The sequence below is a fragment of the Mustela lutreola genome, chromosome 4 (genome assembly GCF_030435805.1).
Source record: "Mustela lutreola isolate mMusLut2 chromosome 4, mMusLut2.pri, whole genome shotgun sequence".
Taxonomy (NCBI): domain Eukaryota; kingdom Metazoa; phylum Chordata; class Mammalia; order Carnivora; family Mustelidae; genus Mustela; species Mustela lutreola.
In genome coordinates this window covers 105234708-105259172 of record NC_081293.1, presented here as the reverse complement: position 1 = coordinate 105259172, position 24465 = coordinate 105234708, and the positions used below count along the sequence as shown (strand labels likewise).

General features: G+C 56.2%; 1 protein-coding gene across 6 annotated transcripts in view; it reads right to left on the bottom strand.

Moving 5' to 3' along the window:
• GRB10 (growth factor receptor bound protein 10) overlaps positions 1–24465 on the bottom strand; it is a 171002-nt gene that overhangs the window by 5518 nt on the left and 141019 nt on the right. For all 6 annotated transcript variants that reach the window (XM_059170619.1, XM_059170618.1, XM_059170616.1 and 3 more), the window contains 9 exons: positions 21791–21906; positions 21058–21126; positions 19572–19709; positions 18072–18182; positions 16225–16323; positions 8768–8845; positions 7983–8099; positions 7152–7218; positions 6874–6961 (listed from right to left, as the gene is read on the bottom strand). In XM_059170619.1, the coding sequence (XP_059026602.1) occupies positions 6874–6961; positions 7152–7218; positions 7983–8099; positions 8768–8845; positions 16225–16323; positions 18072–18182; positions 19572–19709; positions 21058–21126; positions 21791–21906 (883 nt within the window). The remainder of the gene's footprint in view (positions 1–6873; positions 6962–7151; positions 7219–7982; positions 8100–8767; positions 8846–16224; positions 16324–18071; positions 18183–19571; positions 19710–21057; positions 21127–21790; positions 21907–24465) is intronic.

The window sequence follows — 24465 nt, the reverse complement described above, 5'->3', positions numbered from 1 at the left end:
GGCAACTTTCCCACGACACCAATTTATTTTAGGATAAAAAATACATAAAAATCCCAGTAGCACAAAGAAGTAGAAATCTTTGCTTTTCCACAAGCACACCTGGTGTTCGTTCCTGTACCCTAGGAAGGAGGAAAGAAGAGCCCTAATGCCAGAATCCAGGTGACAAAGAGCCTGGACTCTACTATTAGGACGGAAACTAGATAAATGGGATGGCAAAGTCCTGTGTTAAAAAGGCAGAAAGGTATTCTATTTTACTACAGGACTTCTCAGAGCCTTTAAATGGGACTATCCACCATGGGCCCCGTGAGACTGGAGCACTGGGTTTTGCACTCTCGTGTGACCACACACCCCTTATTCCAGTGTTCCCAGGAGACATATTCTTCCAAATTTCTTCTGGGAGACCAGCGTCCCATGACTCGTGGGGTGGGCGGTCAGTGCTAAGAATTGCTGGCCCTGCGTGGAGGGTTAGGTGGGGGGCGTCTGCCATGCAGAACCCTGAGAGGCCGGGGGGTCTTCCCCCTCTCTGGAGGAACACGCCTCGGTTGTCCACCTCAAAGATCTGCCTTATGGGCTATTTCATTCCAAAGAAGCCACCATCCCAGCAAAAAACCCGGGAACTTCCTGGATGCCGGGCTGCCCGACAGGAAAAGCTGGTCTGTCCCTCGCTCTCCTGTCAGCTTAGTTAGCTCCCAGGCACTTCCTGCTGCAGACAGGTGCACCGTGGTGGAACGTGGCCCTGGAGCGGCCTGGGAAGCAGGCAGGCACTGCCCCACACCTTCCACCTGGGGCAGGACCCTGGAAAGTGCTGAGGCTTCTCCAAATGCTTGGGATTTATAGCTTGTGCCCAGTGGCTGTGTGTCTGCAACCATTATTAACTCAGAGGAACCTGTGGTCTGAAAAGCATGTGGCTCTGGAGTCTGTGGGATTCCCAGGCCTGTCACGGATCAGCTCCGTGACTGGCCTGTTCTGCCTCGGGCTGCATGGGACGCTCGACCTACAGGAGCCCAGGAAGCCAGTGATTGCCAACCACAAACCGCAGAGCCCTGCTAGTAGCCCAAGGGACCTCTGCAGGGACAGGTCCCAGGACTACGTGGCAGGCAACGCGGCCAGGTCAAGAAATCTGGAACAGAGGGATGCCTGGCAGCTCAGTTGGTTAAGCAGCTGCCTTTAGCTCAGGTCATGATCCCAGGATGCTGGGATTGAGCCCCCCGTCGGGCTCCCTGCTCAGCGGGAAGCCTGCTTCTCCCTCTGCCCCTCACCCAGCTCTTCTGCTCTCTCTCTCTCTCTGACAAATAAATAAATAAAAATCTTTGGGGGAAAAAAAATGAAAAAAAAAAAAAAAAAAAAAAAAAAAGAAATCTGGAACCCAGCACAGGACGGAAAGCAGTGAGGACCACATAGTAGGGGGATCTTGCAAATGTGCCCCCTGGCGGGCTCCTGAAGCAGAGCGAGGCCTGTGCTGGGGGCCGGGGTGTGGGGGGTGGGGGTTGGGGGGGTGGGGGTGGCGGTTGCTGACAGCAGTCCTCGGGACAACCCAGCTCAGGGTCATAAGTGAAGCTCTGAGCGCTTGGCAACTCCTTTAGTCTCCACCATGACCTTGTCATGGTTCTCGTTTCAAGATGAGGGCAGTGGGCACGGAGAAGTTAAGCCAGGTCCCCAGAGGCTAGCAGCCAGTCTTAGGCACAGAGGAATCCCGGCTTCTAGGATCAACAGGGCCACGGGTAAGATCGGAGGAGGCATGTATAGACGGTTCCTTCATGGCTGCTGAGCGCTGTTATGGTGCTGATGGGGGCACTGTGTCAGCCCTGGGACAGGACCCCTGCCCCCTAACATGGGGGTCCGTGGGGAGCTGCAAACAACTCAAATCTGGACAGAGAAGTTCCCTCCCCCACAGGGGAGGACTGGCGTGCTCCTCGGGGCTCACCAACAGCACAGAGCTAGAGACTGGGGACCCAAGAGGGGTGGGCGGGGGCGGGGCCGGGCCCAGTGTGAGCAGGGCCAGGGTAGAGAGGGCGGGGGACAGAGCCGAAATGCAGCAGGAGAAGAAGTGAGCCACCAGTGGGCACTCAGCAGAGGCCACGGCGCTAGATCTGCCCTTGCAAGAATCCTTCTCCGGGCTGTGGGCTGGCTGTGGGCGGCAGGAGGGAAAAGATGAGGGCGCCTGGACCCCGGGGGTTTCAAAGACCCCTCCCCACTGTGTGGGTGCCAGGCTCCCTTGTCTCCTTCCAGCCCCTCTTCCTAACTCCCTGTCTTTGAGGTTAAGGCTGACTTTCGGTCATTTTCTCCACGTTGCTGGAATCTCTAAATCGTCTTCCTTTCATTATCTCTGCAGGGATCAGTCAAGATTAGGAATTGATTATTTCATTTACCTTGTTTTCCCAACACATTTCCTGCCTAAGCGCCCAGCAATTAATGGAAGTCTAGCCTCACGGTGATGACATCTGAATGGGTCCCATTATCCTGACCCTTGTTTTGACCAGCCTGACACCAGGGCTGAAGATTACACTGGAGAGAAAGCCCGGCTTATTAACGGGGCAGATGCCAGGGGGCCGGCCGGTCTGTGGGAGGAAATTTGACAGGGATGCTCATCCTTGTCTGTGGGCCTGAACGGACAGAGACCTCGCTGACAAGGACTCTAGGAAATGGTGAAAAGACCAACACGTTTTATTTTTTTAAACAGGCACTAACATGGGGCACCTCGGGGCTCCGTCGGAGAAGCACCTGCCTTCGGCTCAGGTCCTGATCTCGGGTCCTGGGATCAAGCCCCACATCGGGCTCCCTGCTCCACTCCGTTGGGAGTCGGCTTCTCCTTCTCCCTCTGCCCCTACACCCCGGCTCGTGCTTGCTCTGTCTCTCAAATAAACAAAATCTTAAAAAACAAAACAGAACAGGTACAGACGCACAATGTCATGGCCCGAGTGTGAAAGGACCATACGGCTCCCACACACAGGGGCAGCCCTTTAAAGGCAGAGTGGGCCTGGCTGGGAATCACAGGGGAGTGTCCTCAGATCACACATGTCCCCACATGGCCTCTGAGGTTCCATCCACCGTGATCCAGAGGGACACAGGTGCCACGTTGCCTGGGGCCCCGGGAGGGACACGAGCGGTCATGACGCCAGCCCATCCCCTCTGGAACCTTCACTTTTATGGCATCTGATGCCCCCTGGCAAGTGAACCACTGGGCTTCCTTGGAATGAATCCAACAGCCAGTGTGGTGACCTCATCAGAGGAAAGCCCGGGAACCTACATAACCCTGCACGCAAACGCTGTCACTGTTTGGTTTCCCTCTCCTTAGACGGGCCAGACCCTTCAGAGGTGCATAGGGGAGGAGGACTCACTTCTAATGCTTTAAAAAGGGGGCTGTTGCTGGATAAGGGTGACTTTTCAAATCAGTAGTTTTGGAACAATGTGACAGCCGCACAGGGAAAACAAATAGGACTGGTTCTTTACACAGCATCTCAGCATAAATACATTCTGAATGTATCTGGGATCTAGACAAACAAAAAGGAACACTGGGAGCGAAAAGTTGGGAGAAAAAGACTGAAGGGAAGAAGAGAAACAACAGGGATCCCTGAGAACAGGAGCAAACTCCTTTACGGAGCAGCCAAAACCAACACGGCAAGGGCCCGAAAATACAGGCGGAAAAGGGACACAAATGATAAAGACAACTACATAAAATTGGCATCAAAAAGCCTGTACGGGGCGCCTGGGTGGCTCAGTGGGCTAAGCCTCTGCCTTCGGCTCAGGTCATGATCCCAGGGTCCTGGGATGGAGCCCCACTTCGGGCTCTCCGCTCAGCAGGGAGTCTGCTTCCTCCTCTCTCTCTGCCTGCCTCTCTGTCTACTTGTGATCTCTCTCTCTGTCAAATAAATAAATAAAATCTTTAAAAAAAAAAAAAAAAAAGCCTGCACAACCCAAACCTAATAGAAAACAGACACGAGCCACATGCGAAGTCCAAAGCGGCACAACGATGTGAGAGAGAACATTTGCAGAAAACAGATGGAGAACGCTGGGAGAAGATACAAACGGTTTCCAGACGGGAAAAGAGAAGAAATGCCCGAGGAGGGTGCAATCTCTAGTAAGAGACTTGGCCTGGCAACAGAGGAGACAGGTGGACACCCCCTCGCAGCCTGAGGGGCCATGGCATGCCATCGCCCACCCGAGTCTGGGCACCACCAGCAGAGACATCAGCTGAACTGAACTATGAGGGGACAGCTCCCCAATGTCCTACCATCAGCCTGGAAACACCAAGCCCGAGACAGGGCAGACCCTCGCCATGTGGGTGCACCTGCCACAGCGAGAGGACGCGCAGACCCCTTAAAATGGGCCCCCATAGTGGAGGAGGTGCGGGGGGCAGTGGAGAGTCTACAGGGAGCCCGCCCGGTTTCACCCTTCTGATTCTGGAACTGCGGTTGTGTTTTGTAGAACTTAACGAGAAGCATTAAGCCGAAACCCAAGCAGATCCACTGACAAAAATCGAAAGCAAACAGAGACAAATGAACCTCACTGACCACTGAGAGGTTTGCTGCTAGAACCCTGGAGAGGAGCCGGTTTAAACGTGGCTCTTGGACGTGACCTGCCTGGAACACGCCTTCAGGATTATGAGGGCCACAGGACTACTTCCCAGACGTGATGAGACATAGGGAAAGTCAGTTTTTTACAAATAATTATGTCCTAGTAAGATTTTCGGAGTAAGAGAAGAGAAATACAGTAAAATCAAGGGGAAAAAACCTGTCCTCTTCCGGCCAAGTTTGCAGTATCACTGTGAACCCTGAAAGAGAGGGTTTCAAATTTTTATTTTTCACTGTAGGGAAAAAGAGCCTATGTCCTAGCTCTGTCCCTGGAAAGGGCCCACAGGCTGTGACATCCAGAAGCCACTTTCCACTAGAAAGAGCGAGTTTCCGAAGAGCAACATTCAGGGGAGCCGAATGCTCTCGGGTCACTCTGGGATCCAGCACTGTCCGTGGTGCGTCAGAAGAGCTCAGGAACCGACTTGACCAAGTCCCGTTGGCCAAAGTGAGCATCAAAAATCTGGGTAGCTCAGTGGTTAAGCCGCTGCCTTCGGCTTGGGTCATGATCCCAGGGTCCTGGGATCGAGCCTGCATCGGGCGCTCTGCTCAGTGCTCTCTGCCTGCTTCCTCCTCTCTCTCTCTGCCTGCCTCTCTGCCTACTTGTGATCTCTGTCTGTCAAATAAATAAAATCTTTAAAACAAACAAACAAAAAACAGCAAGTTTTGACTGAAAGAAATCCAGTGTTTAGGAATCTGCGGACATAGTCCCAGTTTAGGCAAGCAGCAGCTCCTCTGTCACCGCGGGAAGGTGGCGGGGCCGAACCATCTTCTCCAAATTGACCCCCTCACTTGAGGGAAAAGTCACGAGCTCAGCCACCTTTGCAGCCAGCGACTCACCCACTGCTTCAGCAACAGACAAGCCAACGAGAGGAAGAGAAGGAAGCAGAGGGACACCGTCCTATCTGAGGAGGCGTGAGACCCACCAGCCAAATGCCATTCGTCAGCCCCTATTTGAACCAACTCAGTTTCAAGGATTTTTTTTTTTCTTTTTGCAGCAATTAGGGAAATTTGAACCCAGACTGGATTTTAGAGGACATTAAGGAATCATGTCAAAATACAAGGCTCTTTATGTTTTAGAGACACACTATGTTTACTGATAAAATATAGAATGTCTGCAATTTATTTTAAAATATTCAAGAGGGCAGGGTACCTGGGGGGCTCTGTCGTTTAAGCGCCTGCCTTCAGCTCAGGTCATGGTCCCAGGGTCCTGGAATCGAGCCCGGCATCGGGCTCCCTGCTCAGCGGGCGGTCTGCTCTCCGTCTCCCTCTGCCTGCCCCTCCCCCTGCTTGAATGTGTGTACTCACTCTCTCCCTTTCTCTCTCTCTCAAATAAATAAATAAAATCTTTAAAAAAATAAAAAAATAAACTCCTCCAGGAGAGGGAAGGCGGAGCGGGGAGGAGCCAATCGTGCAGGAAGGGACACAGACATACTAAAATGAGCAAACCATCCAAACCAGACAAGGACCACATGGGGACTCACTATCTTCTTCTCTCCTGGGTAAGTTTTTAAAATGTCTATAGGAAAACTTCTAACATATGAAGGGAGGCGGGGAGGCAGAGGGTACCTCCTGCTGGGAGTCAGAGGGAGGACACAGGTGCACATCCAGGGCGCTGGGCAGCTCCTCCACTGGCCAGGAGAGCAAGGCTATAGGGCTCTGCATCGGCCAGTGGGATAGTAGCCCTGAGAAGAGCCTGTGCTTCGGGCTTTGACCTCTGTCACTCCTGGGACCCACGATGGCCACAGAGCGAGTATCCCCAGGCTAGCCTGCTGGCACACACACCCAGTCGCCCCATCTCCACAGCCAACACCAACACCAGCTGTCAGACCCGGAAGGAAGGCCGACCCGCCCCCAGGACAGCTGGCCCAGGTGAGGAGGACCCCCCACCCCCACCAGATCCGACTGTGAGAAATGATCCAGCTCTGTGGCTTGAAGCCTTGAAGGCTTTGGGGTTGTTTGTTCTCAGCAAAAGCCACCTGATCAAATGTAAATAAAAACATTGTTCTTTCGTTTGCCCCTGCCCTGCGAATGAAAAACCGAATGAAAAACTGGCTTGTGCTCTTGGTCCGTCCATCTGATGTGCACCAAAGAGGCAGAAGTTGGGAACAGGCGGGTTGCGATCTTCCTATGGCCGCCGGCCAGCAGAGCCCGCCCTGCCCCCCGCTGACCCTGAGCCACATACTCCCCTCTTCCAACTGAGGCTGGAGCGACTGCCGCCACCCAGGATCTCAGAAACCAGACAGAGGGTGCAGCCGGCACAGCAGGGGTTAGGAGCCCGCTCCCCAGGCCACCACCTCCTTACCCGTCCACCAGCCCCTGCTGCTTGATGATCCGGTGGGACTCCTCCCTGGAGATCCTGCCGTGGAACCAGTGCTGCGTCCTGTGAATCACTGCGGGAGGGAAGAGGGAAGGAGGGGACTGGCTTCCCTGAAGGCACAGCAAACCCGCCATCAGCACCAGCCCTGGCTCCCACGGCTACACCTCTCCTAGCAAACGCTGGGCCCGGGGGCCAGGGGAAGCTCCGGGAGGGATGGGGGCCACCCTTTGGACCCAAGGATCAGGCCGCCAAGAGGCGCTTACCTGTACTTAGGGTGGAAGGGTGGAGGGGGCTCTGGCTGCCTGGGATGTTCATCCGTGTGCTTCGCTTCTGCGGAAGGAATGCCCGCGTCAGCGCCGACAGAGCAGACCGGCGCGGCCCGCCACTGCCGGGGACGCACCCGTGCGGGCAGGCCCGGCCCGGATGTGGGGCCCTCGACTGTGGAGATACCGCCTCCCCAGCCGGCCACATCTGGCCACGGGCGTGAAAACAGAAGCATCCTGAGGAATCCCCACAGCCCCAGGACTGAAGCACACAGTGAAACTCCAGGACATTCTGGGAGAAAAGCACGAGCTTCTGCACGGGAAACACTGGCCTACAGAGACCCCGGGCCGTGGGGACGTTCTTTTCCAACACGCTCTGAGGCAGAGGTTCAGGGAACTCTCTGAGCCAGCGGGCTCACGTTTTGTACATTGTCTGTAAATCTCAGAGAATTTGAAATCTGGGGACACTCTCCCCATGGGGAGGTCAGGAGGAGGAGCCTCCAAGGGAAGAGACTGTCCGAGGCCCCGAAGCTGATCGAGCCATGGTGTGAGCGCCGCCCAGCCGTGTCAGGGTGGGAGGGCTCCGGGCTGTCCACACACGGCCGCTGACCACCCGTAGCAGGGGCAGCTCTGTGCTGGAGCCATGAGGTCAGAGGGCTCTGCTCCTCCCCCTGGGAACATGGAGGAACCCCAGCTGAGACTGTGATGCCACCTCTCCTCCCGGCACCTTGTCCCCGCAACGGCACCCACAGGGCCGTTCTTCCGGGAGGCCAGCAGGGGGCAGGGGCACTATCCATGAGGGGGCCTGTCCACGGGACGGCCTGGCCTTACCCTCCAGGCATGGCCTTCCTCCAGGGCCGCACTCTGGGCTTCAGCCGGGTTCTCGATCACTCTTCCTGTTTGCCCAGAAAAATCCATTGCCACGAGGGAGTTCTCCGAGACGCTGCGCTGGAAGGTAAGGCCACAAGTTCTTAAAACGCAGGGAACCAGGCCAGCGATGGCTGGGGAAGGGTGACGGAACATCCTGACCCACACTCTAAAGCTCAGGTGGAAATTCTGTGGCAGGAGGGCCCTTGACCTAGAGGTGGCTTTGGTTTCTCTGGAGGGGAATAAGAAACGCTCCAGTCCCCTCACTGCACCCAAACCCCACTGAAGGCCACGGGGTGCCGTAGGACTGGGGTGGTGGGCAGCCACCAAGTCCCTTCCCCAGGGGCTCAGTTCTGGGCAACACATGGACCCTCCCTGTGCACACCCGGCCCCTCCCAGAAATGGGCCTGGGGGAGCCAAAGGGTCAAGGTTTGGAGAGGACGAAGTGTTCCTCCACCTTTGGGAAGTAGAGGACATCCTGAGGACAAGGACACTCCCAGCTCTAATTCCCATGAGGGGAAGCTTCAGGGTCACCCATGGCCATAGTGCCACGGCTGCCCCCAGTAAGAGCAAGACATGGCTGGTGACAGTCCCCGAGTTCCTAAACAGAGCCACCATCCTCACCAGTACAGGACCTGACCCCAGCAGTCACACCGCCGGCCAGACAAACCCATCTCCCCGGAAACAACCTGCGCTCAGCCGCGATGCTGGGAAGGGGCCCGCCTTCTGGACGCCGCAGAGGCACTCACCACCGGCGTGCAGAAGGAGGGGAGCAAGGCCTTCCGCGAGGGCGGGATCCTGAAGTTCTGGTACAGCAGCATTCCGTACTGCAGGGGGAAGGCCAGAGTCAGCCGCCGGGGCCCCTGGAGCCCCACAAGCCCTAGAAGGTGGCAGACCCGTGCAGGGAAGGACCACACAAAGTACGGAACAGGGAGCGACCCCAGCCGCCGCTGTGGGCGCACAGCCAGGCCCCTGCACGCCTGTCTCCTGTGGACAGGAGCGGCTTACTGGCTCTCTCATGCTGGCAGGGGGCAAGGGAGAAGCAGGCAGTGACGATGTAATAATAAGATTGAGGGGCGCCTGGGGGTTCGGTTGGTTAAGCATCTGCCTTCAGCTGGGGCATGATCCCAGGGTCCTGGGATGGTGTTTTCCATCCTCGGGCTCTTTGCTCAGTGGGGAGCCTGCTTCTCCCTCTGCTTCTGCTCCTCCCCCTGCTCATGCTTTCTCTCTCTCTCAAATAAATTTAAAAAATCTTAAAAAAAAAAAAAAAAAAGTCTAGCTCCACAGTTAACCTTAGTGAATGCTGCTATGGGCCAGGTACACTTCCAAGAGCTTCATTTCATTTTACTCCTCTCCACGTCAGGAAACGCGTCCTTTATCCCCAAGTACAAATAATAGATGCAGCAGGGAAGTGAGGCTGGTCACTCAGGATCATGGTAAAGTAAGGGCTCTGGGTTCGAACACACACAGCCTGCCCCTCCCCACCTCCTACGGTCCATGCTTCCTGGGGCCAGGCAATAAGCAGAGTCCCGCTCGCCTGTAACCGCCCGCCTGCACCCCGGTCCCCCGCTTGCCTACACGGGAAAGGAAGACAGTCGGGCAAGGAGACGCAGTTATCAAGAGGTAGCTCATCTCCAGCTTCAACCCCACAGGATGTCCTCTGGTGTCTGGAACAGTACCAGAAGGTCCACCACGCAGGTGCTGGTGCTCCGAGAACATGGGGGACAGGCCGCGAGAAGTACCCAAGGGCTGCCGGCCAAGCATGTTCCAGAACGGATAGAAAGACGAAAGGCTGTAGGATCTCGGGGCAGGCTACCAGGGAGAAACCCACGTCCCCACCCATCCCAGCACGACTGCGGAGACAGAGCGACAAACCCAAGCAGCGAAGAGCGCATGTCACGGTCACCGGAGCCACAAGTGGAAGGCGGCTGAGTTCCACGGACGCGCAGAGAGAAGGCAGTGGAACGGGGTGCGGAGGGCGGCGGGGGGTGGAAGGCACCCCCCGGGCTGTGGACAGTTCCCTCGACAGTGGAGGTGAGACAGCATGACGGCAAACGAACCCATCTCGGGCGACGGCGGCCGCGCCAGCAGACCCACGCTGGAAGAACTGGGCATGCCTCTGGTCCCCAAAAGGGGCGCAAACCCAGGAAAGGGTGGGTGTAGATGAACAGGAGTCCCAATTAACGACACGGGCTCTTCTAAGTCTTAAGAGGCTTAAGACATGGGAAGAACTGAAATCTAAGATGAGATACGGAGAAGAGCCTCACCCCTGCGCAGCCACGGTGGGGACAGCCGGGCACGCTGGGGTCCAGCGAGGGGAAGATCGTGCCAAGACAGCCAGGAAAGAGAGAAGGAGAAAAACAATGTGGACAGAGGTTAAAAATAGAAATAAAACTAACGGATGGGTCTCTCCTGCCCCCACCCCCCAAAAACAATTTAAATGGGGAAAGAGATGAACACAGGCTGATGGCGCAAACGGAAAAGAAACAGCAAATGGCAGACGTAAGCACCGACGTTCCTGAGAAGCGGTGGAAGGACACCTTTCCCAACAAACCCGCCAACGAGAACGTCAAGATGACCAGAGGAGAAAGTCTGATCGCACGGTGGTCAGAGACGAGGACCCGCAAAGGCAGAAACGCAGCAGGGAGGAGAAAAATCGTGCAGACGAGGGCGCCTGGGTGGCTCAGTGGGTTAAGCCGCTGCCTTGGGCTCAGGTCAAGATCTCAGGGTCCTGGGATCCTGCTCTGCGGGGAGCCTGCTTCCTCCTCTCTGCCTGCCTCTCTGCCTACTTGTGATCTCTGTCTGTCAAATAAATAAATAAAATCTTTAAAAAAAAAAAATCGTGCAGACACAGACATACCCACAGTAACGTCGGGGGAGGGGTGAGGCGTCGGGGCGGGTGTCCCTGATGCAGGTAACAGCAGATTTCAGAAGGACCAAAGAATCGATGTCAAACAGACATATGTGTTCTTTTTTATTTTATTTATTTACTTGACAGAGAGAGAGAGAGCGCACACGCAGGGGCCCAGAGACGTAAGTATTCCAAACTTGTGTGACCTAACAACACACACCCATACGTGCGTGTGTGCACGTGTGGTCTTCTAAGCAGAAGTGTGTGCGGCATGCGTGCACACAGGTGTGTGTACCAACACTCCGAATCGAATACTTGTACAAACATGACAAACAGTTGAAAACGTAAGGCTCAAAATCAATGGCCTAAGGATCCCTTTCAAAGCATTAAAGAAAATCATCAAATTGAGGCCAAAAAAAGAATAAGAAGGGAAACACACACACCCTCCCTTCAGGACGGCCCAAGACTGCTCCCGGTTCCAATGACTCACTCGGAGGACTCGTCCTTGGCCACGAGCCATCTAACTAGTTTGATCTTAGGCAGGTGTCGAACTGTGTTTTATTTGCACTGTAGTCTTGAAATATTATGTCTGCCTTAAGTATTAAAGAAGCGGTCTACTTCCCACAGTTATTTTTTGAAGTTCCATGACTAAGAATTCTCATTTTCCCCACTTACAAGTAAATACTCCAGCCTTCAGAGAGGTAGTTTTATTGGCATAAAATGACAGTTTTCAGATTATTAACCGTCTGTACACGACATACAGTACCAATTCCTTAACAGTATTCTCTTTTTATTTTAGATGAGTGGGTTTTAGAGAAACACGGTCCAATCATTCTTCTTCCTTTACACTTCCTTCCATTGCTTGGGGAAAAAAAAAAAACAACAAAACGCGTGGCCATAGAATTATTCGCCCCCATTTTGGGCAAAATGTTTCTTATTTCCTAGTCACATCTGCTTGAATGCAACACTTTCACAAAGAAGACAGATGAGTGACAGCTGATGTCCTGCTCCGGGGTGTAAAGGAACTGCAGAGACGTCCCCACATAAGGGGCATGGCCACGGCTGCAGGTTCAGAGTCAACGTGTGCCACGCGAGCGAACAGCCTCCCCACACGCAACAGTGTCTGAGGGGTTAACACCGTCTCGTGAATGACACGCTGTTCCTTTCTCTTGGAATGGAATTAAACATTCAACACTGACGTTCTTAAGCGAGATGGAAGTTTATTTCCCTGTGCAAAGACTGCACAAGGGTTTAGGGTCATCATCCATTACGGGCAGGCTCAGCTCCAGGAATGCAAAGCGAGTACGAGATGCGCTTTAACCTTGAGGCAGCTACAGTCTTGTAGGAGACGTACAAATAAGCAGCCGTGTTCCTCGGTTATTCACGGAGAGGAAATCTGAGCGGGTTCTGGAGGGACAGTGTAGCCCCAGGAAATCTGAGCGGGTTCTGGAGGGACAGTGTAGCCCCAGAAGCAGGACGGGACGCTGACCGACATGTCCACGTGCCTCACAGGTATCACGGTCTGTTACCGTTCGCACCACACAGAACTTAAAACGTTCCTGGAAACTTAGAGAAACTAAAAATGTGGTTGATTTTCTCCTTCTGGATTTTGCAGTCAATTTTAGGGTCTCCTTTGTTTTTGCACACATTCCCTTCTTAAAAGACAACAGTAGGTAGAGAAGTCCAGTGGGCGTTTCCTCTCCCCATTTCAAGTTCCCTGTTTTTACACACCTTGGTTTCTACCTTCTGTCCATTTCACTTGCTCTCCTGTTTCGTCCTGCTCCCGTTGTTCAGGCTGCTGCGGCCTGGAAGCCTGGCACACAGCACTGGGAACTGGGGCAGAGGTGGGGAGGGAGGGGCGGGGCAGGGTGGGGCATGCAGGCCGCCTCTGAGCAGAGGTGCTTCGGGAATCCTGCAGGGGACGACGGTCTCTGACGGACATCTGAACTGCCCGCATGGGCTGGGGTGTCTCTACAGCAAGCCTTCCTTACTGAAACCTGCGCTTGGGAAGCCACACCTCCCTCCTGGGGAGGAATTTCTAGGGCAGTTTCAGAAACTTCTAGAAGGATGGGGGAGATAATAGAGCACAGCAACAAAGGTTAATGTTCCCTCCACGCCCCCCCCGCCCCCTGCATGGCTACGAAATCATTTAGCTGCGCTATAGGAAAGAAGGAGGAACGGCAGCCGATACTACCTGCCAGCTTTGTCCCGCAAGCGTCTCTGGAGACAGCAGGGCCCATGCTCTCCTACACAGGCTCAAGCTATTCTGTAAAGTGGACCTGTGATGGTATTCAGAGGCACCAAAAGTCCTTGGCTCACTGAAAATAAGCTGTTGCTCTCCAACAAGCCCCAGGATTTTAATACAACGCAGACAGCTGTTGCAGTCTTAGCCATCACTCACGAGTGGACTCCTGGATACACCGGGGACAGCAGAAGGGCGACGCTTCCTCCAGGGAGGACATGCATGTCTGACCGCCTTCTGGGAACAGGACAGTCTGAACACTAGCGCTCTGGGGACCTGCCATCACTCACTACCGACAAGAACCCTGGTGAACTGTGGAAAGGCACAGCCCAGTGTCTCCTTAGTCTGTGCCGCTGAGACCCCTGGACTCCAGCCCCAGACCCAGACTCTCTGAGGTCCAAGCCCCCGCCTGCTGCCCCTGCCGACCCCGGGTCGATGCCGGCCTTGCCTAGGACACCAGGAGGAAGAGCTTCAAAAAGAAACAGTCACAGGCAGACACAGGAGTCTGGGTGGTGCCCGCTGTCATCCAGCTCAGTTTTCCAAGCATCTGTTATGTTCTGAGTGCCGGGCAATCCTGGCTGTCCGAGAGGGCCTGGGGGCGGGGGCTCCAGGGAAGATGACCTCTGGACTGAGACCTGGCTCTGAGCAAGCCCAGGGAGGGTGGATGGATGGGTCGGGTCCCCTGTCAGGGAGACGGACAGTGAGGGACCTGAGTCCACGCTCACATCCGGGCGGCTGGTACAGGAGCTGGGCAGAGGGAACAGACGCACTTTATAAGGTTTCCTATGGCTTCAAACAGCCCCGACTCCTGGGAGAAAACACACCCCATTCTGAAGGTAACGTCGGGGTACGAGGCAAGGTCTAGAGTCTTCTGATTTCGCTTCCTGCTCTGAGACAGAGACAGTTCGAGATGGGACGGGGAGGGGGGTGGCGAAGTAAGGCGCTCTCATGTGGGAAGAGGTCCATCAGCCTGCTCGGTGGCGGTAAGACGCCGCGGCGCATAACCAGCTGGAACTGAAGGTGCCCTTCAGCTTCTGTGTCACCGGAGTGGCCCAAGCTTGTCAAACACACTAGTAGCTGTTCAGTCCAGACCCTCACTTCCTTCAGGAACAGCCTTTGGGATGTGGGGTCTGGGGCTGACTGGAGGCAACAAGGCCACGTGCAGACGTGGACGGGGCTCCCCTTCCTGCTGGCTCTCACGGAGGGCAGCGGATTGCTGTGGCGAGCTCTGGAGCCCAATGTGGGGCCCCAGAGCCGATGGTGCGCACACCAGTAGGCCCCTGGCCCCCGCTCCCAGGCAGAACGCGATGGGCTTCAGCACTGTCCTCAGTCCAGGGAGGATCACGACGGGCACGCGTGCCACCGAGCTACGGCGAGGTTAGACGTGAGGCAGAGTCTGGCCCAAAGCAAACACTTGTCAACGTTTCTGATCCTGCGTTAACCTCCGACGGGACGCATTCCTGTTGGCGCTAACGGTAACACTGGATATGACCATCACCGCTCGTTCTGCGCATTTCCCTCCCCGTGCCCGGTTCCATTCCGCTGGCCCTGCCATCCCACGCACGATGCCTGGCGGAGACCTCGCTCCCTGGATTGGCTGTGCACGACCCCAAAGCACCAATCCCACAGCGTTACTGTGCTCCCGCTTCCTTTCTTGCTTTTTCCAAGACTATATATCGCAGATCCAAAAAAATCAAGCGCATACAGAACTACGGAAGGTGTCCCTCCCGCCTGCCCCACCCGCGTCTCACCGAGGCCCCCGTGCACACCAGCTGATCCACAGGTGCATTGTAGCTTCTCCTCTCCTTGCTCCTACAACCAAGGGAGCATTTCGCTTTTTAATTCTTAATAATATGTCCCGGGAATTTTCCCACAACACACTCCAGAGGGGACCCCGTTCTTCATGTCACCGAGGAGTATCCTCTAAATGGAAATCCCATAACCTGTACAGTTGGCTTGTCAAGGAGTCACCTCCAATCTCCGGTGTCCCGTACCCACATTAACGTCCCCTCCCTGAAATGTTAATGTTACAAAATAGTAACATTTTGCACTTAACCCCTCTCTGTTTAAAAGGCAGCAAAAATAAAACAATACGCAGTTTTGGGGAAGGGAGGCTTCCAGGACGCCCTTGCTTGGAGCAGGTGGCCCCCGGCATCTCCAAGTGGTCACGAGCTATGCCTCCTTCAGCAGGTCTGTTTCTCTAGGTGGCTCTGCCCTGACTCTCTGCCTGGCTGGAAGCTTTGGTGAAGGTTGGCATTTTCATAAAGAGATTCCTAGACCCCTGGCACGGGTCAGCACTGCTGACCGCGCCTTCTCCTCCAGACACCCAGACGTTCACCTTGCACAACCACTGCACACAATGCTGCGATGCCCATGCACTTTATGTACATAAGGAACGGCAGCCATGTGGGGCATGGGTGTGCGCAAAGGGGCTTTTCCAAGGATCGCAGAAGTGAGGTGTCCTCTGCCGTTACATGCCTAGCCTTCACCGCGGGGTCACACGGAATCACCACGGGGTCACACACAATCACCGTGGAGGTTACTGGGAGTGGCTGCCGAGGGCACCGTGGTTCTACGCAGCAGACTCCCTTAAGAACGTGTAGGCAGGAGACGCTACGTCCGTCGGGCGCTGTGGGGAGCTGCATGGTGTGCCACGTTTCCCTCGTGGCCCCTGCTTTTTGGGAAGCGAGAGTGTGATGCTCCGTCTCTGAAGTCATTAACCCTCCTGATGAGCGACGTGCTCTCTCTCTCCCTGGTGCCTGCTCTGGTCTTTCTATCCCTATTTCCCTAGACCCCAGGCTCTCAGCTGGTGCAGTCCCCCGCCCCCACGCCCCACCCAGGGACATCCAGTCACATCTGGAGACGTTTCTGGTTGTCTCACTGGTTGAGGTGCTCCTGGCATCTGGTGGGAGAAACCAGGGGCGCCGCTCTGAGTCCCACCACATCCCCGAACGGCAGGGACCGCGGTCAGATGTCGGCTCTGACCTAACGGGAAGCCTCTGGGAGCAGCTTCTGAGACCCTGTTTGGAAGGACGTGCGGGCACACAGGGCTGGCGGGCCACAGGGAGGGCTGTCCACGACGCGACGCAGGGCGCACACGGGACGCTGCGTACCTTGAGGAGCCTGCACGCCGTCATCCAGCACGTTCTGCCTTGCTCGTCTTCGGCACACAGCAACCGCAGCTCCTTCGTCTCGTTCCTGACTTTGTTGGGCTGCAGGAGGTGAGAGGGGACCCCGTGAGTGTGACATGGTGAATGCAGAACACGCCCGTGCCAGGCAGGCCTGGGCCCGGTGCGCACCAGCCAGCCCACAGGAGGAGACCAGAGAGGCTGCGTTCTCCGCCTGGCATGGACCAGCCTGGGTTGGGTTTAGCCACGAGGGCTCGGCCAGCTCCAAAGAGAGGGATTGCAGAGGACACAAATTCTCACAAGGGAAAGTGGTGGGTGCCATGGGGCAAGGGGGTGCCCAGCTCTGTGAGGGGAAAGTTGGATTCAACTGGAGAACAGGGCCCAGAGCTATGGAAGAAGAGGTATGTGGTTGCCTCCCAGCAGGACCGAGGTGGCAGCTGAGAAAGGGCTCCTGTGGGGCTTGGCCAGTGAGGGGAGAAGCCCCTGATGGGGTCAGGACCTGTGGCATATCTGAGTGGCCCCAAGGTGGGACCCATGAACGGTCCAGAGACTGTGGACAGCGTCAGCCCAGAGAAGGGAATTTGGGGGGCAAGTAGCCTGGGGCGGGTGGAGGGTCACTGTCACACATGCCGCTGTGGAGGGCTGGCAGGGGCCCAAGCACAGGCAGGGTTTACCTGGCGACGGGGGGGACCCGGTGCAAGTGTGCACTGGTGGGAATGGAGGGGATGCTGGTCACCCGGGCTTCAGTGGCCCCAGCCCCTGCAGAGGCCGCCCCTGTGTTGCTTTCCCGGGGACCTCGGGCGCTGGGCTCCTGCTCCTCACAAGCCCAGGAAGCTTCGCCAGGTGAAACACAAGCTGGGATTTGTGGGAACAGTGTGCTCCCGCTCCCTGGCCTCTCCTCAGGTTGGGTAGGGTCCAGGCTCGCAGGTCAGCCCGGCTGGGGAGTCCGCGCACACGCTCTCTGGAGTGGGTGTGAGCTATGGGGCCGCTACGGCTCCCACACGAGCAGCTGGGAAGACGCAGTGAGACGGGGCGGGAGGGCCCTTAGCGGAGCAGCCCACGAACCCTGCGTACACAGGAAGCAGCCTCTACTGTGACCGTCCCTGACATCAGCTCGGCCTCCACCGGGGACAGTGGGCCCTGCACATGGGTATGTGCACACGGACATATGTGTGCATCTCCATTCCCGTAGCTCTGCACATGTGTGCAAGTGTGTGTATGGGAGCACATGTCCGCATCTGTGTGTACATGTGTGTGAGCACAGGACGGATCCATGTCTGCGTGTGCGCGTGTTTGAGCACAGGATGGATCCACGTCTGCATGTGCATGTGTACGCATGTGTGTGTATGTGAGCATATGTATGTGTCCCCATCTGTGTGTGCACGTGTACGCACATGTGCATGTACGTGAGCAAATCTGCGTGTTCATATGTGTACACATGTGGAAATATGCGTGAGCCCATGCTCTCACACACGTGAGCACAGAGGCAGGGTGGGGGCACACCCATTGTCCCGGGGAACATAAGCCCGTATGGGAAGTGTTGGCTCTCAGTACCCCGGAGACCACCCAAGTGACAGGCTGGGGTCGCTGAGCCACGGAGCCACTGATCCACTGCCCACCACGTTCTCTGCCTCTCCCCAAGGTGCTAGCTACTCAGAGAGCGACACAGAGTGGGAAGTGGGAATGAATCAGTGCACCGGGAACTTGTGTTTCTGTAACAAAATAACCTAAACAACCCCAGCGCCAAGACAGGAGTCTCGGGTTCCATCTCGAAGTCCCTGGTGGGATGCCACGGGGAGACACAGACTCCAAATAGGGCAGGAGGGCGGTACCTTTATGCAGAAGCCATAGTCGGTAGGCGCACCGTACTGCTTCTTGCCGGCGATCAGCGAGAAGACGCTGCTCTCCTCCAAGCCCCCGAGCAGCTGCAGGTGTCGGGGCTCCTGCGGGAGAGGGGGGGTCAGCCACCCGGCAGACGGCAGGCACTCCTGCGTGCTCGTCAAAGGGGCGGTCTGTGCACACTGTGTGTGCATCCCTCTCTCAGAGCCCACCAGTCGTTTAGAGTAAGTGCTGAGGACGACCAAGGGCACCCAGCCCTCGCCCAGACTGCAACAGTGGGGCTCCTGGGCGGCTCAGTTGCATGAGCGTCTGCCTCAGGTCATAATCCCATGGTCCTGGGATGGAGCCTCGCGTTGTCAGGCTCCCTGCTCCCGGCTCAGCCCCCTCTGCCGGCTGCTCCCACCCCTGCCTATGCTCCCTCATGCTCGCCGTCTCTCTCTCAAAGCAATAAACGAAATCTTTAAAAAAGCCAAAAACCCCACGAGACAGCATATTTATTTGAGACTCTGCCATATGCTGTATCAAAGCTCCTGAACCAAACATTCAAAGTGAAGACCAGAGAACATCTAGAGCCTAAGGTTCAACGTGGAGAGCATGCTGCCTCGTCTGGCCTGGGCCACCTCTGCAGCCGTGGTGTGTAAGGTCCAGACACCCCAGTCTTCCCTCGGCAGCTTGTCCCATCCTCGCCCTGCCCTTCCTTCATCCTAGTTCTCCTTCCTGCTCTGGGGTCAGCTTCCACGAGGGCCCTGGGGAGTCAGGAAATCAAGTTGCCTTCCCAGCCCCGTAGGAGATAGAAACGGCTCCACCTGCCCCCGCCCCCGCCCCTCGTCCCCAGCTCACGCGGGGCAGCCACTAACCGCCCAGAGTGGCTTGAAGGTGGCCTGGCCCCCAGCGCCCTCGCCTGGGGTCCCCCCAGACCCTCCCTCCTCTCTCCTGGAATGACGCACACTTGGCCACAGTCTGTGGGGCCCTCTCCCACTGCAGGGTGTGTTCACACACACAAGGACAGTGTGCAAGCGGGAGTGTGCAAGGACACCAGCCAGCAGGGCGAGGCCCCAGCACCCCAGCTGTGGACACCTGCCGCTGTAGCTTCCATCTCTCACCTGCCCTTCCTGGACATACATGCCCAGCTCCAAGCCCTTCCTGGAAATATCTACGGTAATGCGTACTAGCATGGCAACCATCTACCAGCCACCCCATGGCCAGCCCGGGTGCCCAGTTCCATACCCTGGAAACTGAGTCAGCATCCTCCAGGGACTCAGGCCGCCAAGGAGACTCTGCTCCCAAGACCGGGGCTGGCCGGCCGGGGGGCCCACAGGTCTGGGCAGTCGCCCGGCTTCCGAGGGAGACCAGTGGGCCGGGAACTGGGAGACAGCTTCTCCAGTTATCACAAGCGTGGGGGACCCAGATGTGCTTTTCCAAGGAAGCCGCGTCCCCTCTGACTGCCCCCAGCCTGGGGTGACGGTGGTGGCAGCAGCGGCTTTAAAACCCACCTTGGACGCCCCCTTGGTGGAGCAATAAAGGCCTGATCTCCGCAAACACACGTACAGCTTTCTCCACGACTTCCTCCCCAGCTCCTTCACGTGCAAGAACCCCTGGATTTCAGGGCAGCTACTGGAGTTCAGGAAGTTCTGTTGGAGAGACGCGTCAGAGTCAGAAGCTGCTGCCGCCGGCCAGGAGCAGGTGCGTCTCACTGCCGTCGTGGACACTCTGACATCTTCTGAATTACAAAAACACTCATTTTTGGTCAAACCAAGCATTTTCAAACGATGGTTTTCCTTTCAAAAACCTTAAAACCCCACGTAAATCGGTGTGCAGGACATTCATGCCCACGCGAGCCAATGGACCTTCCCAGCATTGACGAAAACACAGGACGTCGCAGATTCCCCTATTAGACAGGAGGGTTAAGGGCCCTCCCTTTCTCCTGGGTTCCCATAAAACACGCAGCCTCATTAAAAATTAGGGTAACAGGAAGCACTGGGAGCCGTGTGGAAGGAGACCGAGCACGTCACATCCACCGTGTCGCCCTCCACGGAAAGGTGAGCTGATGCATCTCTCCAGGAACGCCTGGGTGACACTGACGTCCCAGCTGACCCCTCATGCAGCATGCCTGCCTTGGGAAACCGAGGTCAAGAGACAGGTCCAGGAGCAAGGCCGGAGCAGTGACAGGGTTGGGTCTTTTTCAAGGGACTGCGAGGGACACGGCTCCTCCCGCAGGTGGACAGGCCAGTGGACACAGCACAAATGCTGTGGTCAGGGTCAGGGCGTAGGGATCAAGGGGGCTTTGAGAAACCCCAGAACGGAGCTCTGAAGCCCTCACCGTTCAGGAGGTGAAAACAGGCCTGGTAATCCAGAGAGCAGACAAAGCAGGACAGCAGGCAGAATTCTGCAGGAGCTAAATTTTCGTGGTTTCTCTTAACCTGAGGCCGCCTGGAGAATGCTGGCTGTGTTCGTGAAAGGTCTGTTCTCTCACGCGACATGCCGTACACAGACACGTTTTCTTGGGGCACAACCTAACTGTCCCCATTCCCGTCTTCCCTGGGAGAGCATGGGCAACTCAGCCAGGGCCACGGGGAGGGGCTGGGGAAAGGCCACGATTTCTCAAACAGACTTCAGAAGGCAGAGGGAGACATGATATGAAACTCATTTTAACGTACACTCTGCTACCTTCTCAAGGGTTTTATGCCAGCCCTCTTCCCGGTAAGGGAGCTCAGGGTCTGTGTGGAGATACCCAGAGCTCTGTCCTGCCCTTCTGCTCACACTGCTTCTAGCCTGGAGGAAGCTCATCCTGCTGGTCAGTGTTTCACCACGAAGGAGCCTGGCTACACCCCCATTTCCCAACCAACCATTACTTCTGGTTACTCTAAACCCCGATAGGAGCCAGGGCTGGTACAAAGGTGGCAACCCCGTCTAGCTTCTGGGGAGCCACTACGGCCACTGGAGAGGACGTCCACCCAGAAGTGCGTCCCTGCCCAGTACCTGCAGAAGCTGGTTGTGACCGCCGTTGGACTGCTGACACCAAGTGACCATCTGCTCTGGGAAGAAATTCTAAGGAAATGGGAAAACAAATACATTAGGTTGGTTTAAAAGTGGGGAAAAACAGCCTTACAGGGCCCCTAGCGTTCAAAACGTTCCTACAGGCGTGCGGACGTCCAACTGTATCTAAAATGACGTCTTTTCCCTCCCCTAAGTAGCAGGGGGCCCCGGACCCTGACGGGTCCCAGGACACATGCCTCCCTCGCCACCCCCCAGGGAAATAAAAAGGAAAGAAAGATCCAACCCGATGTGCCTGGAAACTCCTCCTTCCACAAATCACGTAGTATTACTAGCTATTTGCAGAGAGTAATGGGTTTTTCTTCTGCTGAATATTGAACCGATCTGTTCTTGGTTGAACCAATTCAACCATGACCTTTTGATGTAACTGGAAAACCTGCCCCGCCTCTCTCCCCACTCAGAAGCTAACCCCCTTTCCCTCTGTGACCACGTAAAACGCTCTCGTCACGTCTGGCCACCACAAGGGCATTTAGTTAAGCATCGGAGACCGAGTTCCGAGTGAGGACATCTCGTGAGACAGCAGACCGGGTTCTCAAACCCTCTGCCACCCCCGTATCCGTCTCACTTCCATTATCCACGGCTGCTACGGATCCCAAACATCAACCCCAAGAGTTCGAGAGTCCGAAACCCTGAACCTAAAAGAGGTTAAGACTCTCACCGTAGGATTTTTGAAAAACTCGTATTTTGCATAATTCTTCCTAAATAAAAACTTGCTCTCGCTTGCCATGGTGCTCTCCACCTGGACCACCAGCTCGTGGTCTTCCAGGCACCTCTCTGTGGAGGAAAAACACACATGTGAGAAGATAGAGGCAGAGCTGGCCAGGTGCCATCGCCCCAGCGATGACCTCCGGCTACCGTTCCGCTCCTGTGTACCCGCTGTGAGCACAGACGTGGACCAGGACAGACGGCACGGACACCTCTCTGCCTTGTGGTCCCGAATGCTCAAGGGGTACTGCGACAGGTCGGGGGAGGGATTCACGTCAATCCCGGCTTCTGCACCGGGGAACGTGTTCATAAAGACTTAAGTCAATAAAGACTCGCGGCAAATGATGCTGCCCTTGAACCAGGGGAATTCCTGCTCTCATGAAGAACAGGGGCTACAGCAACCGGGAAGATGTCCGCAGACAAGGAGCGTCTGGAGGGAGCCCTGGAAGGCGGGTGGGCGAGAGGAGATGAGTGCAAAGCCGGTGAGTCAGGAAGCTCCACGGACAGACAGGCAGTCTGGTCAGAGGACGGGAAGGGACGCGCCGCGGTCTGTCCCAACGCCCGGCCTCGAGGGCTGAGGCCCATGCCACCCGCACGCGGGGCTGCTCTCCTAGCCTGGATTACGCTGCTGGAGCAGGAGGAAAACATGCCGTGCACGGCACGCACAGGTGAGCACACACTCAGGGCACCTGCTCTGATGGTGCCACGCCCCCTCCCGGAAGTCCGCTCAGCAGGAAACCGACCACCAGGGATAACGGAGTGTTCGGTGGGACAAAGGCACGGCAGCCTTGCCGCGTGAACTGATGGCAAGATGGCAGAGAAGGAGATGCCACAAACCTGGCTGGGACCAGGGGGCGGGTCCTCCAAAGCCCCCTCCTCCTTTCCCACGGCCAGAGCCTTGGTGCCACATAGAGGATTCTTTGGTAAAAACATGTTTGAAGCCCAAATTTGCCAAGGCCCAGAATATCCTTCCCACAACTGCCGGGAAGTCCGGGGCCACGCCTGGCGCCAGCCATGAGCCACGGAAAGCCCTGCCTGCTCCTGGCTGCGAGGGAATCCACCGGCAACAAGAGACCCTGCCCCCGCCCCGCGCGTCCCCATGAGAGAAGGGAGGAGCCATGCCCGGCTTGAGCGCGCGATCATGACCCCTGCCTTTACTTTCCTGAAAAGGAACTCCTTCAGGTTGGCATTCGTTAAAACGGCGTTTCCGGTGCAAATCAAATCAGTGACCTCTGTTCCAAAGTTTAGTCAGGAAAAAACCATTTCTGTAGTAATAGGGACAAAGTCAAGCACCCAGAACCTGCGGATGGTTGGTTTATAAACCTGAAATTTTTCACCCAGCAAAATAAGGAAAAACAGACCCGCGGGACTATAAGGACCTTAGCGAGGACGGGACGATGCCACGGTCCGAAGCAGAGCGTTCTGTCTGCACAGGGTCACAGAGGAAGCTCCACCGCGGCGGGGGGAGGGCAGCAGCTCGGAGGGGCACATGCGTACACGGGCACGGGCCCTAGCGCTCCTGGACAGCCGCTTCTTCCCTCCCCAGGTCCCCCCGACCCTGACAATATCCCGGGACGGCTGCGCACACGCTGGGCACAGGGCAGCCAGCATAGCGGAGCAGGGAACCCATGCGCCCTGAAAGATGTGTCCTCCTCTGCTCTGGGTCCCTCAGGGGTCTCCTGCGGGGGCTCAGGTACCCACAGGGGGTTCCCCTTCTCTAGCCCGCAGGGGGCCAGGAGCCTAGGACAAGCCGTGGGCCCAGGAAGTCTGTGTGTGACCCATTTCCCAGAGACCCCTGTCTGCCATGGATGCCAGGCACCAGCTTTCCCAGCCATCGAAAAGCCACTCCGACAAATCAGCTCAAAGCCCTTTTCTCCAGTTCTCACTTTCTCTCTGATTCTAAAAACAGGTTTGCTTTCTTTCTTTTTTTTTTAAAGCTTTTATTTTATTTATTTAACAGAGACAGAGAGCGCACCAGCAGGGGGAGCAGCAGGCAGAGGGAGAGGGAGAAGCAGGCTCTCTGCGGAGCAGGGAGCCCGACACGGGGCGGATGCCAGGACCCTGGGCCAGAATCGTGACCTAAGCCGAAGGCAGATGCTTCACCGACTTAAGCCCCCCAGGTACCCCTAAAAGCAGGTATTTTCAAACGACCTCGGGTGAGTCTATTAAATAATCCCATCACTGTCCGTAAACTTCCTATAATCACAACAGAAAGCAACATTTCATCAGGGTGTTCCGGAGGACTTCTTGTACAGATTGAAGAGTCAGACACTCCTCAAAGGGGACTCTCTTTTCTCAAATTTCTGACACTAAAACCAGCATCTACGCCACCACCCTACTAAACACACAAAAAGGTTACAGATCACACAACTCAAGAAGGCAGATCTTTGCCTTAAACTGTGCTGCAGGCACGTGAGTCCTGGCAGAAGCCAGAGCTGCCGGCCAGGCTAGCGTCGGCCTCCCACCCTGCCGCCCCGCCCCCGTGCCCCCCTCCACCCGCCTCCATCGCAGGGAGCAGCTCCTGCTGTCAGCAGGCTCCTAACAGCAGCTCCGGGCTCCGCAGGACTGGGGACTGTGAACACACAGGGAGATGCCACGGAAAACAACCTCGACATCTGGACACACCCG